The 16,692-nt window shown below is 38.7% G+C and overlaps 1 protein-coding gene across 6 annotated transcripts in view; it reads right to left on the reverse strand.

The window, feature by feature from the left end:
• Window positions 1–6,271: 6,271 nt before the first annotated feature.
• CRCP (CGRP receptor component) overlaps window positions 6,272–16,692 on the reverse strand; it is a 37,910-nt gene continuing 27,489 nt past the window's right edge. For all 6 annotated transcript variants that reach the window (XM_065418235.1, XM_065418234.1, XM_065418232.1 and 3 more), the window contains 2 exons: window positions 14,254–14,311; window positions 6,272–7,618 (listed from right to left, as the gene is read on the reverse strand). In XM_065418235.1, coding sequence (XP_065274307.1) covers window positions 7,472–7,618; window positions 14,254–14,311 — 205 coding nt within the window. In that variant the 3' untranslated portion in view covers window positions 6,272–7,471. The remainder of the gene's footprint in view (window positions 7,619–14,253; window positions 14,312–16,692) is intronic.

Consider the following 16,692-nt stretch of genomic DNA (forward strand, 5'->3'; position numbering starts at 1 on the left):
CCAATGTGCTTAGACAGATTCTATTGCTTGTGGCCTGCAAAGGACTTAAAGGTTTAATGATGTCTTCTAAGTGCACTGAACATTTAACCAAAGCAACTTGGCTGAAGTTCTGTTAGCTCAGTTAATTCTTATAGTCTGAAATCTTTCTGCAGTAACAGAATATTTTCTTTCGTGAGGTTTACCGCAGTTCCAACCAAAACCAGATTGCCATTGACTCGCTGTGGGATCTTGGGTAAATCACCAATGCCAGGCCTCCGTTTCACCATCTTTAAAATGGGGTTGATGCCACTGACCTGCCTTATAGGAGTGTTGAAATGGTTAATTAATGTTCTTAAAGAGCTCTGGCTTCCTTTGAAGAAAGAGGCTATGTACATGCAAAGTATTCTTATTAGCACAAGAGGGCTGTGTTAGGATATCACATGGCTAAACTGTCACTACAGATTAAAAAATAATACTGTTCCAGAGAAACTCAAAGGTGCTGTCTTCTCAGCCACACTCCTTTCCCTCCTGCAACACCCCTATTTTCAGAGGGTAACATCCATGTGTATCTATCCTGGGCAATCAGAAAAAAATATATATACTTGATTGGGGCTGGAAGGCAAACACAGAAGCTTAATGCTTCAAATCTGAAGGTTTGGTAATGTATAACTGTACTAATATTGATACCACTTCTCTCTCACTTGGCTGCTTTCCAAAGTGCTTTGCAAATAATTAATAACGAATTAATCCTCCAGTTAATTAATCCCATAGCATTAATTACATCAAACGGCACTGTGCAGAGCAGGCAAAAATCTCCCGGGGAACACGCAGGCTTGTGAGCATTATCTGCCCGATGAAAGGTTACATTTAGGGTCTGGATGACATGAAGGCCACCAGCTGTGGTTCACGCTCCCACATGGCAACAAAGCTGTCTGGCTTCCATCAGCCCCTTAACAGTCACTGCAATCTCAAACAGAGACATGGCAGCAGCAGCACCTCTCTCTCTCTTGCATTTTCTCGCCCAGTTCTTCCACCCACTACCCCAAACTGGCTTTGAAGGACCCAATGGGGGAAAAACAGTAGCAAAAAGCTCTCGGCAGCCCTTCCAAATGGCAGCAGCAAGACACTGCAGACCTTCTTGGGTAGGGACAGAAGTAAGACTAGTAGCAAGTTACAGGGAATAATTACATCCAAGCCTTTCCACAGAGCTTCAGGTACCAGCTTCCTTCATTTCCCTGCTCGGGGCCAGTTTCCTAGCTGTCTCCAGCTACCCAAGAACCTTGAGGAACTTCCACCTTCCATCTCTAGGTCTCTGCTACATCACCACAATCTTCTTACATTAGTTCTAGGATTCTACCAGACCACTGGTTTAAGGAGCAAAAATGCCAATCTTTTGTCCTCACAGAGCTCTAATCCAGCCTACCCTGAGATACTGAATTTTGGTGTCACCAGACAAGCAAAACAGATCTGCTTGAATTAGAAACTGCAGCACCGGAATCCCACTCCTCTTGAACTTCCCTAGATGGATGGAACCACTCAGCTGGTGTAAAGCACCATAGCTCCACTGAGGTCACCAGCTGAAGAGCTGTCACACGGGTTTTTATGGCCAGAAAGGACCTACAATGATCTTCTAGTCTGATATCTTGCATAACACAGGCCACAGAACTCCACCCAGTAATCCTTGCAGTGGAGGAACTCGATCTTCCCTGCTGTTTAAGTGAACATTATCAAGTCCAATAGCTTGTGATGGTCACCCAATAATTTTGTGAAAATTCCAGTTTGGCTCTGGACCCAAATTCCACGGCTCGGGCCCATCTTGAATTTAAAAGGTTGGATCCTGTAACTGAACGTTATTTTACCACACAGTTCAGTTGTGCGCTATCTCTGTTACAAAATGATTTAAATGACTCCCAGCATGGGGAAAACATGCCTGTATCAGGAGGTACTTCCCAGCAACACAAATGCCAATGCTGATAAAGACTGGTGCTTAACTTTCCAATAACTTTAACATAAAATTCCTTGTAATGAACTCTCTCCTCACAGACCAACAAAACGCACATAATCTCGTCAATAGTATTAACAGGACATTAGAACCTTGCTTTTTTGTTTAGATTGAGAGCCATTTGGGGCTTGTGTATGCTGGATTTTTATCCACCAGCGGAGGCGAAAATGCCAGTATAGACAAGGCCGCCAAATGACCACACTGTTTTCACCCCAATCCCAAAACAACACGAAAAACCAAACACTTCAATAAAGTCACAGCATCGCTGGGAGTCAATTATTGTTAAAAAATTAATTCAGCCATCGGATGCACAATTGTCTAAAATGAGTGGCTGTTCATCCTCCTGGCTGATGACCTTGCCCTTCCTGGCACCGTCCCTTTAACAATCCTGGTTTTTTGCATTTACATAGAACTCAAAGTGCATTCGAAAGAAGATAAATGGTATGAATGCCATTGTACAGATGTGGAAACTGAGGCCGAGAGAGAAGTGACTTACCCAAAGGTCACATAGCAGGTCTGTGTCAGAGCTGATACTAGAATTCAGGTCTCCTGACGCCCAGTATCTTGCTCTAATCACTAAACAACACTACCTTTCTATGGTTAGTTATCTTCACTAGTTGTGTCATGTCTAAAACTTGATGGCAAACTTGGGGACAGTGATTGTGTCTTCCTGTTTGTTCTGAGACATAATTAGCACTTTTTTGGGTGCTGTAACAATTAATAATAATTGTTAAATACAATTCAAACATGAAGTAACATTCATTTCCAAACACATTGGTTCAACTTCTTGTCATCTTGCCTTACGAGCAAAGCATCAGCTGATATACCACATGCTGCCACTATGGTCATCATCCATTATTAGGAATCAATCAGTCTTAGGGTGACCAGATAGCAAGTGTGAAAAATCGGGACGGGGGGTAATAGGCGCCTATATAAGACAAAGCCCCGAATACAAGGACTGTGTGTATAAAATCAGGACATCTGGGCAGTGGTCACCCTAATCAGTCTCTCCATCACTCCAATCTCATTCTGCCGCTGCCCTCTACTGGAGGAACTAAAACTGCTAATAAGTAATGGAAACGAGATTTGGACACCTGTACTTTTGGAGTAGGAGGTTCTGAGTTCTATCCCCCCTCACTATAAAGTTTCCAGGAGCTATGGTATATATACACACTTGTTCAGTTGTTGAAAGGAGTGAGAGGCTCCTGGCTGGCTGCTAGGGACCGAGTAAGAACTGAGCGTGTGGAGGGCTACAGAAAGATGTCCTGGGAATACAGCCCCATACCAGGGCTGGACTACTTGAAGACTAAAGCCCAAGGAGGGTTAAAGAGAGACAGGCCCTGTGGACTGTATACCCCAGAAGGGATTTGTGCTGGCTAATGTGCAGACAGTGTGACTCAGCCAGAGTCACTGAAAACCCACCTGAGAACCACTGAAAGGGGTCTCCAGACCTAAAGAACGTAGACACGCCCCATCAGAAGGGGGCACTCATGAGAGGTGGGTGCCAACGCCGTTACAGAGACAAAACACTGACAGACAGATGTGGGTGTGCAAGGAAACAATGACACAATATTGGTCAGCATGACAGGCAGTGATCTCAAGATAGCAGCTATCTACCCGTTAAGTTTTTTATAGGCGTCGTGGCAAAGGACAGTTTTGAGGAGGGTTTGGAAGGAAGATGATGCTAGTTTTTTGGGATCTTTAGAGCAGGCTGCTCCCAAGCATAGGAGCAGAAGAGAAAGCACAAAAGGTGTTGGGTTTTTTTGAAAATTTAATAAGTGGGTGGTAGCAGCATCACCGGCAGCAAAAGTCAACATCTCAATAGCAAATGAGAGATGCATATGTAGGGTGGAAAGTGGGGAAAAAAGCAGCTTACATTGGATCCAATGAGAAGAGAGAGCCAGTGAAGAGATGCACGGAGAGGGGTGACATGGTCAAGGCACTGGGCTAGAAAAATGATCTTTGCAGCAGCATTCTGAACCAACATTTAGTTGCACTTGGATGGGTCAGTTTAGAAGGTAAAGTATTTGTAGAGCGATAAATGCATTACCCGACACACTTTATTACTTGATATCTCAGTTTCTGTAGAAACATAAAAGTCCAATCTCAGAACATACGTAATACAAGATCACTGTCATTTTTTATTCCACTTTCTCTCTAGCCCCTCTCCTAAGGCTCTTGTCCACGGCCTTGCTCATTTTTCACTTTGACTACTCTAAGTCTCTGGCCCCTCCTATCTCCAATCTATCCAGAACACTCTAGACCACAGTTAACTTCATCTCCTCACAATTTGAATCCCTTCACTAGCCTGCTGTCTTTTACAGCAATAATGTCAAACCCATCCTCACCTTCGAGACACTACATAACCTTAGAGCCTACACCTCTGCTTTAATTTCCTTTTACTCTTCTCCCAAGTTCTCCCTTTACTATCCCTTTCACCATCTCACTCTAGTTTTCATGCCTTTTTTCGTGCTGTCCCCTCTGCTTAGAAACATCTACCAAATTCTTCTCTATTAAGTGCTCCCTCTCTTTTCTTTCTTCAAAATCCTCCTCTTTCAGAAGTCCTACTTTATTTTCTGCAGCAATATTTCCTCCACATCATCCTTTACCTAAACTTCTGTGATATGTTTCATCCGGTCTCTCAGGCCCAGATTCAGCAAGGTACTTAAGCATGTGGCTAACTTTAATAATGTGGGTAGACTCATTAAAATCAATAGGATTATAAAAATGCTTAGAGTTAAGCAAATGTTTAAGTACTTTGCTGAATCAGGGCCTCAGAGCGTAAGTTTTTGGGGGCAGGGAATGTGTATTGCTCTGTTTTATAACCCAGCATGCACTTGCAGTACTAGATAACAGATTAGCAGTAAAAAAATAAGTGGCTTTAGATACTAATCAGCTCTTTCATGTAACGTACAGCACACCAGAAGATATCATCACATATGAAGTAATATTTGTTTTCCATAAACCATTTCTGAGTCTCAGGATCATGGCTTCCAAGTAACCAATCGGAGTGCAAACAAGCATGAAGCAAGAGCCGTTATAGTTCCAGAATCCACCGCCTGTATTTGTGCATCCAGAAAATACAGGCAGCAGGTTAAAACAAAATTCCTTAATGCAATGCAGATGTTGAAACCCTATATAATCTTTCTCAGAATATCGTTCGGCAAAATACTTCCAGGAAAATGATCATTTTTGTGTCTTCATTGAGATAAGTAGTCTATTCTTGTATTTGTACAAAAGTACATATTTTTATTCTTCTGGAAGTGATTTACTGTTAAATACTTTAAATAATGTAGTAAAAGGGCAGTTTACTAGAAATCCAAACAACACATTTTCAACTTTCAACATAAAACCACACTGACGCTGGCATATATATCAAATCAACAATTCCCGACGTGGAACAACCAGCTGAAGAAAGCGGTTAAAATACTCACTTGTATTTTAAAGGGACTTGTGATTTTGCTTCTGTTTGCTCTGTTAGCTTTATAATGACACTTCATGAGCTCGCTTTTAGAAAATACAATAAATTCTAATAGACATGGCCCATTCCTGCAAGCTGTCGAGCACCAGTAATGACCCGTAAGAGCCCAAAAGTTTCATTTTAAAACAAATTTAAAAATGTATCTTTCAGTAGTCTGATAGTCCATTAACTATTTTGGAGGGCTTCCCCTCCACCCTCTACTATGAATATTTACATGCATTTAACAAGAAAAAAAAAAACTTGGACCTTTCCTTTTAACACCATAATCACTATACCTTGTGCTAAAACACGCCTTGGCTTTCAGCCTTAGAATTTATTAACCTGATATATAGTTATTTACTTCCTAAAGATAGTACACCTCTACCCCGATATAACGCGACCCGATATAACACGAATTCGGATATAACACGGTAAAGCAGCGCTCTGGGGGGGGCGGGGCTGCGCACTCCGGCAGATCAAAGCACATTCGATATAACACGGTTTCACCTATAACGTGGTAAGATTTTTTGGCTCCCGAGGACAGCGTTATATCGGGGTAGAGGTGTAGTACTTATAATTTCTACTTGAATAGCACCTTACGTCTCAGTACCTCAAAGCATCTTACAAATATTTATGAACTGAGCATTACAACACTCCTGTGAAGCAGGTATTACCGTTCTACTTTACATAAGGGAAAACTGAGGCAGAACAATGGTAAATTATTTGCCCAGTGTCACAAAGGAAGGCTGTGACAGAGCTGGAAACAGAAATCAGATATTCTGACTCCCACTGCTATCAACCAAGAAATTCCTAGGAGTTTTTTCAAACTTTTTATTTCGGCTTTTAACACATTATAATGATTGGTACAATTTTTGTTTGCAGTCATAGCATAAGAAGAAACAGCGTGGCCTGTTACCATATATGTACGATTTGTGATTTAACGATCTCTGACACTTTCAACATTAAGTGCTTGATCCTGTAGTCTGTGGTCAGACAAAATTCTTATTGACTTCAGTGGAAGTTTTGCTTGAGCAAGGACTCGTTAAACTTCTGAAAACAAAATAGGGAAATTCTTAGTTAAGGCTCTCGTGTCATCATTAACTCACCCAGTTGTGCCATGATAGCATAGCTCATGTGGACTGTGCAATCTTCTACATGTAAGACCTAGACAACAGGTGATTCAAAGAAAAGAAAAGAAAAAAGCAGCCTTATACTTCTAATTTTTGTTTGTTTGCATTACTGAAAACCCGAACTTTATCGGCCAGATCCTTGACTGGTGTGAATCAGCATAGCTCTCTTGACTTTGTGGGATTCTGTCCATTTAAATCAGCTGAGGATCTGGCCCTATATTTAAAATAAGCATAGGGTCATATCAGAGGTGTCCTTGAGACTAGTTACCATATCAATACAGCCTTTACATTCCTTCCACTTCCATGGTATAACCCTAAAGATAGTAGTAGTTATAAGGATCTATTACTACTGATCTTATATGGATATTAAACAATTTTTGAACTTTATTCTAACTGTGTATCGATACCCTGAAATGGCTTCTTCCACACAGAATGGACACTGCATTGTAAACTGCACTCTGGAAAACAGTTGAGTACTTCAAAAACATATTAAATCAATTATAATTATAGTGTATTGGTATGATAATTAGAACATTGCCAGCTGCATATAACCCTACTCAGAAAAGAACAGCTGTTACATGGGTAATGGAAAAAAAGAATATTCAAGCATAAGGTTTATTTTCACTATGTCACAAACTGCTGTGCTATGAAACCAGTTACTATCTGTCTCACATCTCACAAAAGGCTGACATGAGAGCTCTCCTTTGATTTATGTTTCTTATAAACAACTGTTGCTCTCATGATTTATACAATAAAACATTAATATACTGTACAGTGATGTCACACAAGATTAAGCCGTGGGTGAAAAACCCCAGACATGGTCTTTGCAATCAAAAAGTTTAGCTGGTTCTTTTCTCATTAAGCTTTTGATGATGTTGCCAACTTAGGTTCAGATGCTGTCTATTCTGGGTCATCATCTTCTTCAGCTGCCATTGTCGCATGTCTCTGCAGCTCTTCCTCTGGGTTCCCTGGAAGAATGCTGGAGACTGTCTGAAGAAGTGACTCAATCTGCTCTTCTGTTAGTCTTTCTTCACTTTCCTCTACCATCTGCAAATCCAAAACAACCTACTGTCATTGTAAAATCCACACTTCCTCCCTCACCTCCAGAGCGAAGATTTACCCAGTTAGGAGATGCTGCATTAACTGGACATTACACATTGTCTGATATGCAAACTAAACTTGCTTGTAAAAAGTTGAATCCTTTTGATAAAAATGTACTGCAGAATGATAGTTGCTCCATAGTTATGATCGGAACTAGCTCTCCACTATAAGCCAGATTTGTAAGACCCCATCTTCTCCAAAAAGAAACTTATTTTTCTAAAATGTCACTTTCCATATGTCATCCCAAGGTACATTGGTATTTTTAAAGTAAAAGTGTAAAAATGAGCCAGTTTTAAAGTTATAGTGTTATGAACATTTGGCAGAAGTTTTCTTTTGGACCTTTTTCTAAGACTTTGGGCTCAGGACCTCTCTAACATGACTTGGCATAACATTGTCCAAAAGTGCCTGAGTGATTTAGGAACCTAGGAGCCTAAAGTAAATAGGCTTTAAGCGCTTAGATCATTTTTGAAAAAGGAACTTTTGCAAACATTGTCTTTGCTATAGAGATTCCAAATTTCCTTTTTTTTTCGGTTAGCCTGCTGAGGAAAGGAATGCCTTTTAGGTTTTGTTTGTTTGTTTTTAGGGGTGTTATTTTTAAATGTAGAAATATAAACATTTAGGGTGGGATTTTTAAGAGTGCTCAGCACTGTCCTCTGCTCCGACTGAAATCAATGGGAATCTTTGCCAGGCTTCAATGGGAACAGTTAGGCCAACACTGAATGCTTTGCACCTTTACGGTTTTTCCTTTTATTCATAAAAACATTTGACTATTCATTCAACACAGTGCACTAGCAGAAAACATAGGGAGCTCTGCCATACGCTAAGGCACCCTAAGTACTTAATTTTGAAACAGTTAGCTCTAAAAAAGTGAACAGTATATTAATTCTCCTGTATACATCCAACAACATATTATTACTTTAGAACACAACAAAAGGGGATATAGTACAGGCAACGTGGCAGGGTGTAACTTGCATGGGTTGATAGCAAGTTTGGAGAAATATATGGCAGGAAGAAAATGGCTGCATCTCTTAACTATTCACTTCCAGACTGTCATACTTCTAATTTTTTTTTCCTGAAGTAAAATTTCCATGGAAATTATAAATGATATTTTGGGGGTCATTCATATCTGTTGACACAGTAAGCTAGATCCACAAAGGGATTTTAGGCACCTAAGTCCAAAATTAAGATCCTCAAAACTTTTTTCAATTTACTTTTCCTTGCTAAAGCAACTGAAAAGTCTTGAATTCAAACAACTGACCTGTCACCCTATTACTAACAGTGCTGGCAAGAGAGAGAGAGAGAATGTAGTCTACCTGGTTTTGCACCAGATTATAGTGTTATATTATCAATTAGTAAGTATTATTGTAGCGCCAGAGCCCTATTGTGCTAGGCACCGTACAAACATACAACAAAGACAGACCTGTTGCCTCTTAGAGAGTCAAAGCTAGTTAAGATTGAATGATTCATTCTCAGTGCTAATGATAGTGCATTAATTGTCCAGAATGTGGCTGCATTTGGTAAACTGTAGTGTTTAATCCTGCTGCAATTCCTCATGTGAATAGTCATGCTGACATTAATAGTAATACTTGAATAAGGAAATCTTGCAGGACGGGTTGATTCCAAACAGTGACTTAAGCATTCACCCTCGTTCTTCTTTAGAAGTACTTATATATTGGAATGGGATAAAGTCTTTGTGTTTGGGATGGGCTGAGCGCGTGCTATTGAGGTCTATGTTTCTGCAGAGGTGAAGTATAACCAAAGAGCTCAAGGATCAAAAGAATAAACTAGAAAATTAGATTTCCTTCCCCCCTCCAAAAAAAAGAAACAGCAAGTGTAATGACATGAAATGTTTTATGCAGTTAGAAAACAGCAAAGTAACAAGATAAAGGAGACGTGCAAAAGATTAAACATGAACGAGATACAGATAAAGAGACAAGTGGAAATGAGTCAAATAAAAACATCAAACCAGGGAAACAGAAGGAGATTCAGTGGCTCGTTCTAAGTGCACCAGACTTTAGCACACTTCTGATTTGCACACAGGCTCCTGATTTACAATTATAAGACAAAATGCTCCCTGATTACTGAGGAAACACTAACCTCACAGAAAAAATAATATAGAAGGAAAAACACAGAAGGAGGGAAAGAAACAAACCTTTTAAGTACTAACATTTATAACTAAAGTTTCACAAACAAAGGAACAAATACCAAATCACTTATGGATTATAAAGCAGTCCTGCTAACCTCTATCCTGCAACTGGCTAAAGTTGTAAAAGCAACAAACTCTAAGCAGAAGGGCATGCAAAACTTTAAGCTAGGGGAAAATAAAATACATTTTTTTTGTCAATGAATTATTTATAGTGTATTTATTGGCAGGACCACACAATCCAAATGGAGATAGATTACCTCAGCAAATGATGCCATGTGGAGACTGTATGGCATAGTCAGCCAACATTTCAATTGGACTGACATTTTTAATGTTTATTATGTTCTCCTTGTTTATACTATGTTTGGAGATGCGGGTGGGCTTTAAAAAAGCCTCATGTAACTAGTGGAAAGCACCTGGCATTTCAATAACAGAAGGTACATGTTAAAAAACAGTCTCCAATACAACCAGACCGGCATGTGTCTCTCTCAAGGCTCAGAGTAAGAACCTTATTAAAATCAAAGTGGAAGAAATGCAATAAATCATAGTGTCCATGCTACTGGTTCTTATAAATAATTCCAAAGATGATGCTGCATTTCAGCACTCACCTTTTTGCTACCCTAAATCATTGTAAAATTTCTCTGTAGCAGATGCTGTAGCATATGAGTTGCATTTATATATATTTGCATTTGAATATATATATGAATATATGTTTTTTATTTCAGGAAAATGCAATTGTGTGGCTAACAAGATCAAATTTATTGCCATGCTGCAGTCAATCATGCTTCCCATTTGACACAGACAAATACTTCAATTCAATTATTACATTCCAATGGGATATGTTAATACTAGGAGCAACAGTCACGAGTTTTTTCTCCTTCTACTCAGCAATGGTCACTATGATAGGTTCAATGCAGGAGTCAGGAGAAAAGATATTGTAAGTGAGCACTATTCTGTAATATGATTGGAGTAAAATATTTTCAGCTGAAAAAGGGCTGTTTCCTTAGGCATTTGGGCCACAAATATATATTGCAAATGCTGGAGAATAAACAATACAAAAAACTTTAAAATACCCTGCACTGGTGAACAATTTTTGATGTATGAAGAGAACAATCTGTGGGTTGCACACTATTGTTTTTCTGTAGATAATAGTTTCAAGACCGTATTAAATGCAAAAATCAATAACAAAAAAGAGAAAGGTGCATTTTGGTACTTCTCAGAGCTATAATCACAATATACTTTTGTTCCAATGTAGGAGACACTTTAAGCAAGGAAATACCTGCAGTTTCCTCAAATGTAGAGTAATTCCAAGATGTTCAGCACAAACATACTAAGAAGACAGACCATAAGAAAAAGAAATACAGCAAAAGGCTGAATGGCTGGATTCATCTCCTTGTGATAGGAAACTAGACAAGTACGCAATGTGCATTGTTTGAAACGAAACATGAAATGTTTAAACCTTCCAGCCTTTTGCATCTTCCAGAGGAATAGGTGTTGTTATTCTCTGGTCAACAATAAATGGCAATCTGCCAGTTTGGTTGCATGGAGTGGATCCCATGAGGCAGTGAACTCCCAGGTGTGGAAGTCTAGTTTTAAAATATGTAAAATTAACACCTACTGCTCCAATGAGAGACAGATGTTGAGCAATCTGTTCTTTAAAGAGAAGCTCCTCAATCTTCTAACACATCATTGTTAAGCATTACATAAAGTTGGAACCCATGTCATGGTTAGATCAACATCACTGTCTTTCCTTCTTTCTCTGTGTGAGTCACTGAGCCATGAACAACATATGTTTGAGATTAAAGCTAGAGGTCAAGACAGCTGTACTGCATACAATGTTTTATCCAGTGGGATAAGGATTAGAATTTCATACTGCTTTTGTTGTTATCCTTTAAAAACTATCTCAGCACAGAGTCTGGAGAAGGCAACTATAAACAAAGTGGAATGATTTATGCAAGAGGAGGACAAACAAAAAAGACCTGAATTAAAACAAAAAAAAGATACCTCACCACAGAAAGATGCCTTTTAGATTAAATATAGTTACCCTGACTTATATCTTGTGCACTATTACAGGGCAGGAATTATACAGGAGAGAATAAAAAGACTTGAAGCCAAAAAGGAAACAAATAGTATTAAATATCCTTTTACATAAATTACTCAAAATAAATGGGGGGAATCACACACACACACACACACACACACACACACACACACACTCTTTTGGGGACGTGGCTTGTTTTGTAATTCGTTCCAGAAGGTGCCTCTTTTTAAAATTGAATTAATTCACTTGCTTTTTGTGAAACTTATGGTTTAAAATGTTCAATATCAATTGCTTCAGATCTGTATCCAGGGATGAGTCAAAGCTTTTAAGAAAAAAAAAGTTCACAGTGCAATCAAGATCATTTCAGAGTTCATATTAATTTACCTATATATTTTGCCTTTCAAATCCTCTACTCCAGCTAACAGACTTGCTTTCATGGAAACTTGTGTATAGACAATCCTTGTCCTCCTGAAGTCAATGACAAAACTCCCAGTGGCTTTTGTTTTTATGTATTAAATTCCTTATAAATACATGGAGGTTCTACTTGCTTGAGGATGCTGTAACACTAACTCTTGTTAACAGTAAACAGCCATTCATTACACAGATCCCAAAGGCAACCTTCCCAAAAATGGCCTGTGACAGCCTAATATTTGTTACTCCACAAAGATTGACTAGTTTAATAAAGGACCTATGTAGTTTAAGTTTTCTGCTGACTTAATTTGACACAATGCCATGTGTATATATGAGCAATCCACTCATCTTAAACCTATTGTGATGTTGGAGAAACTTGCACAGGTACATCAATAATTCACTCTATTGTCTAGTTTGGGCTACAGTTTGGGGATAAACTCAAGATTAGTTGCCAACTGTAACATTACATTACCTCCTAAGAGTAATTTCTAATTATATAACAGGTTGCTTTGGGTTACTTAGAGAATGGTTACATACCAAAATTGGTGAATTCGCATTTAACTTGTTTTATTGCCGCAACACATCAGTTTTAATAGAGCAATTTTAACTTTTATATTGCTAAACCTTGAAAGAGTTGAGGTACAAATGATGTACCAATGCAGTCCCTTTACTCCAACTCAAAAGTCATATTTTGCTTACACCTGCCTCACGGATTGGAAGCTGAAACTAATAGCTGGATATTGGAGCATAAACAGATACACTCCATGTGATGTGGATAGACAAGATAATTAGTGACTGAGGGAGCAGTCAAATACAAAGGATGTCTTGAAAGTGACAATAAGATGAGTATATTTTAAGAAGAAGAGAAGACAGAATATGAACTAGGCTGAAATCTGATGAATTGTAAGTGCAATGCAGGAAGCTAATAGAAAGACAGAGAAACTCTCAAACATTTGAAGGCTCTACTTCTTCACTTCTGAAAAGCTACCTAACCAAACGAGTGAAGCCTTCATGCTCTTGTTTGTAGCTGCAGAAAGTGGAATTAACTCATAGATAAACTTGACAATAGCAGTTCCTAGGGACTGTTCCTCCTATCAGCTGTTTTTACTGCTAGAAATTCTAGTTCTTGGCTATCAAGGATTGTGAGAAATATAGGATGCAATCCTGCTAGCATCCACTTCTAACCCTTACCCTTTTGCAACAGAATGCAATCCTGCTATTACACAATCAAGTGTCAGGATAAGATTGTCAACAGATGTTCTCCATGCAAGACAGCCTTATTAGAAGAACAGCCTTGTTATAATAATCTCCTTATTAATACAGCATTTGTGTTCTTTACACGATGCTCTGGAGAACATTTAACCGATCTATCCCTTTTTGTCTGTAATATTCCTTTATCCAAACGTTATGTTCCAGCAGATTGATAATGGATGACTTCCAACTGAAAGCTTCCCAGTGTACAGTTCTCATGCTACACAGTCACTTCAAAGGCACAGCGGCAGTCATTGCTAACTATTGTTCTCTTCCAAATTTTTGCCTTCCCTGTACCTTAGAAAAATAATGAAAAGGAATATACCACAGTAGTTTCCTAAATCAAAATTCATATTCCAAAGTATTTGACTTTACAAAGCAACAGAAGAAACCCCTAGGTAAATGTATTCCAAGGACATGAGATTATACCTCCATTTAACAATTCTGATGGCTATTTTCAATCTGAAAGTTTCAGATTGAAACACTGACACAAACATGAGAGTGAAGAGTTGCCCCTGCTGTGGATTCTGAGAGGAAGAGGGGCAAGTCTTATAGAGAGGTCTCATAGGGGAAGCAGAGAGGAAAGAAAACAAATAATCAGAAAACGTGAATATAAAGAGGTGTACAGAAGTCTTATCAGTCAATGACCATGAGCAAACGATTATTCAATTGCTCTTCAAGATTAAAGTTGCATTAATATATGGATTTTAAGCAGTTAGGAGAACTGTAACTTACCAGCTGTATCTCAACTGCAGTCATTGGCCTGTGGTTAAGCAACTGTAGCTTTTCTGCTCTGTTGAAAAGAAAACAAAAAATTATATAGGATTCTGAACAAATGAATGGTCAGATGCAAACCCTTCCCTAATAACAGAGTTATTTCCAGAGGTCATTTTCACTAGAGTTGATGCAAGGTCTCTGACCTTGGTTGTCATGATAATTCTGCAGATATCTATTCTTTGGCTATCTACCCAAACTAGTAATTTAGCAGACCAAGGTGGCAAAGCAGTTTCCATTACAATCCCTTGTTTCCACACATGCACAACTTACTGAAGCATTCATCTTTCGAGCTGGAATTTTCCATGCTTTGTCTCTGCCTCAAATAATTATTTATTAATAATACTTTGCACTCCTATAGCACCTTCGACCTGAGGATTTTAAAACACTTTACAAACATCAGTGAAATTAAGCCTCAACATGCATGAGAGGTAGGAAAGCACCACCAAGACACTGAACTTTACGATGAGTGGCTACTGAAAACCAAATTTCATCAGATATAGGATCCTTCCAAGCCCAAGGGATCAGCCACTTAGCCAGGTCAATATATAAATCAGATCTTACCCAATAATCACACTGATGCCAATCCTTTAGTAGCTAAAACTAAAAGTTTAATAATCTAAAAGAAGAGAGTTATTGAATGATTAATAGATCATATACATATAGGTGACTTTTAGAGTTCATAGATCAGGATCATAGCAGTGATGGAATGAACTGCTAGCTTGCAAAAGTCTCTCTAGAATCGCCCAAATAGATTGGGGGTCATCAGTCCTTGTTTAGAGCTTCCTTGTTAAAAATCCAGTCCAGAGAAATGAAACAGGAAATGAAGACAAAAAGGAGATGTCTCAGGTGTCTTTTTATATCCTCTGCCAGGTGCTTGGAATTTTACTATACTGTCCCAATCAAAGCCCACAGCCCCGGTTTGTGGAAAGTGACTGGCCAAAGATGGAGTTTAGGGTCACATGTCCTTACATAGCTGGCTGGATCACCGGGGTTGGCCATTGGCCTCTCGGTGTCTGAGGCATCCTCAGGGAGAGCTATCTGGGCGGGATAAGTTTCTTCTATGGCCCATTAGAGTGAAGTGTCCTTACTGGGCCATCAACACATAGCTGTCTAGCCTTGATGTAAATCTATTTGTGAGGTGTCACTCAGGAACAAACACATGTGAGATACAAATACATAGCCAATATTCATAACTTTAGATACAAAGATGATACAGGGATTTAACTATGATAAAGGTATTATATAAATGGTAACTTTTCCACTGACACCTTACATGATATACTTTGTAGAAGAGTTGTTGCAATTGTATAACAGTGGTAGCAGCAATGATACAAAGGGTCATTTTCAATCAAAAAGCATCATAAGCATTCTCCTTCTAAACCTTTCAGAAAACTGAAAGGTAAAAAGGCTAAGTGACTTATTCAAGATCACACATGAAGTCCATGACAGAAACAGAAAGACAATTCATGTATTCTGACTCCCAGGAGAATCTAGGTATTCTGACCACAAGTCCAGGATTCCTTCTGTGTTGTGTTAAATTTGTTTTGTTTTGATTTTAAGTATATATTTAGTGTTATAGTTACATTTTAAATTATTCAATTTCCATCCTTCTCTACATACAAGGAAAAAAATAAAATTAATTTAACATTTATATTTAAGCACACACATCAAATAGAGGGTTAAATTCTGCTTCTATTGAAGTCAATGGCAAACTCCCACTGACTTCAATAGACAAGTATCAGGGGGTAGCCGTGTTAGTCTGTATCCACAAAAACAACAAGGAGTCCGGTGTCATTATATAATGCCTGCATCTGTAATTTTCACTCCATGCATCTGAAGAAGTGGGTTTTTTACCCACGAAATCTTATGCCCAAATAAATCTGTTAGTCTTTAAGGTGCCACCGGACTCCTTGTTGACTTCAATAGAGTATACACCCATAAAGCCTAACTATACCTTGGATTCGCTCTGCATAATAATTCTCTCAATCTACAAATTAAAAAAAATATTACAATTGTTTTCCTCTTTAGAAGCTTTATTACTAAAGTGGAAAGAATGGAAGAAAACATATTTCAGTATTTATTTTACATCCTAGTGAAATATATATCCTCCCCAACAGCTAAGCCCCAAGGTGCTGTCATACGCCAGTATGTTTATCTCACTGCTCTCAAAAGCTACATTTTAACATTCTGGTCCTATTGACCAGGTCATGATATCGAAGTAGCAGTGATCTCAGCAGGCCTTAATGGTTTAGGGGAGACTCACACAGCTATATCACACTGCTAGAGATAGAACTGGTACAACTGGTGAGGGAATCTGCAGCAGTAATAAAGACAGCTTATAATAAAACGTCAGTAATTGTAATTTAGTAAGTTTAGATACAATGAAAATGGGAGTTA

The sequence above is a fragment of the Emys orbicularis genome, chromosome 17 (genome assembly GCF_028017835.1).
Source record: "Emys orbicularis isolate rEmyOrb1 chromosome 17, rEmyOrb1.hap1, whole genome shotgun sequence".
Classification (NCBI taxonomy): domain Eukaryota; kingdom Metazoa; phylum Chordata; order Testudines; family Emydidae; genus Emys; species Emys orbicularis.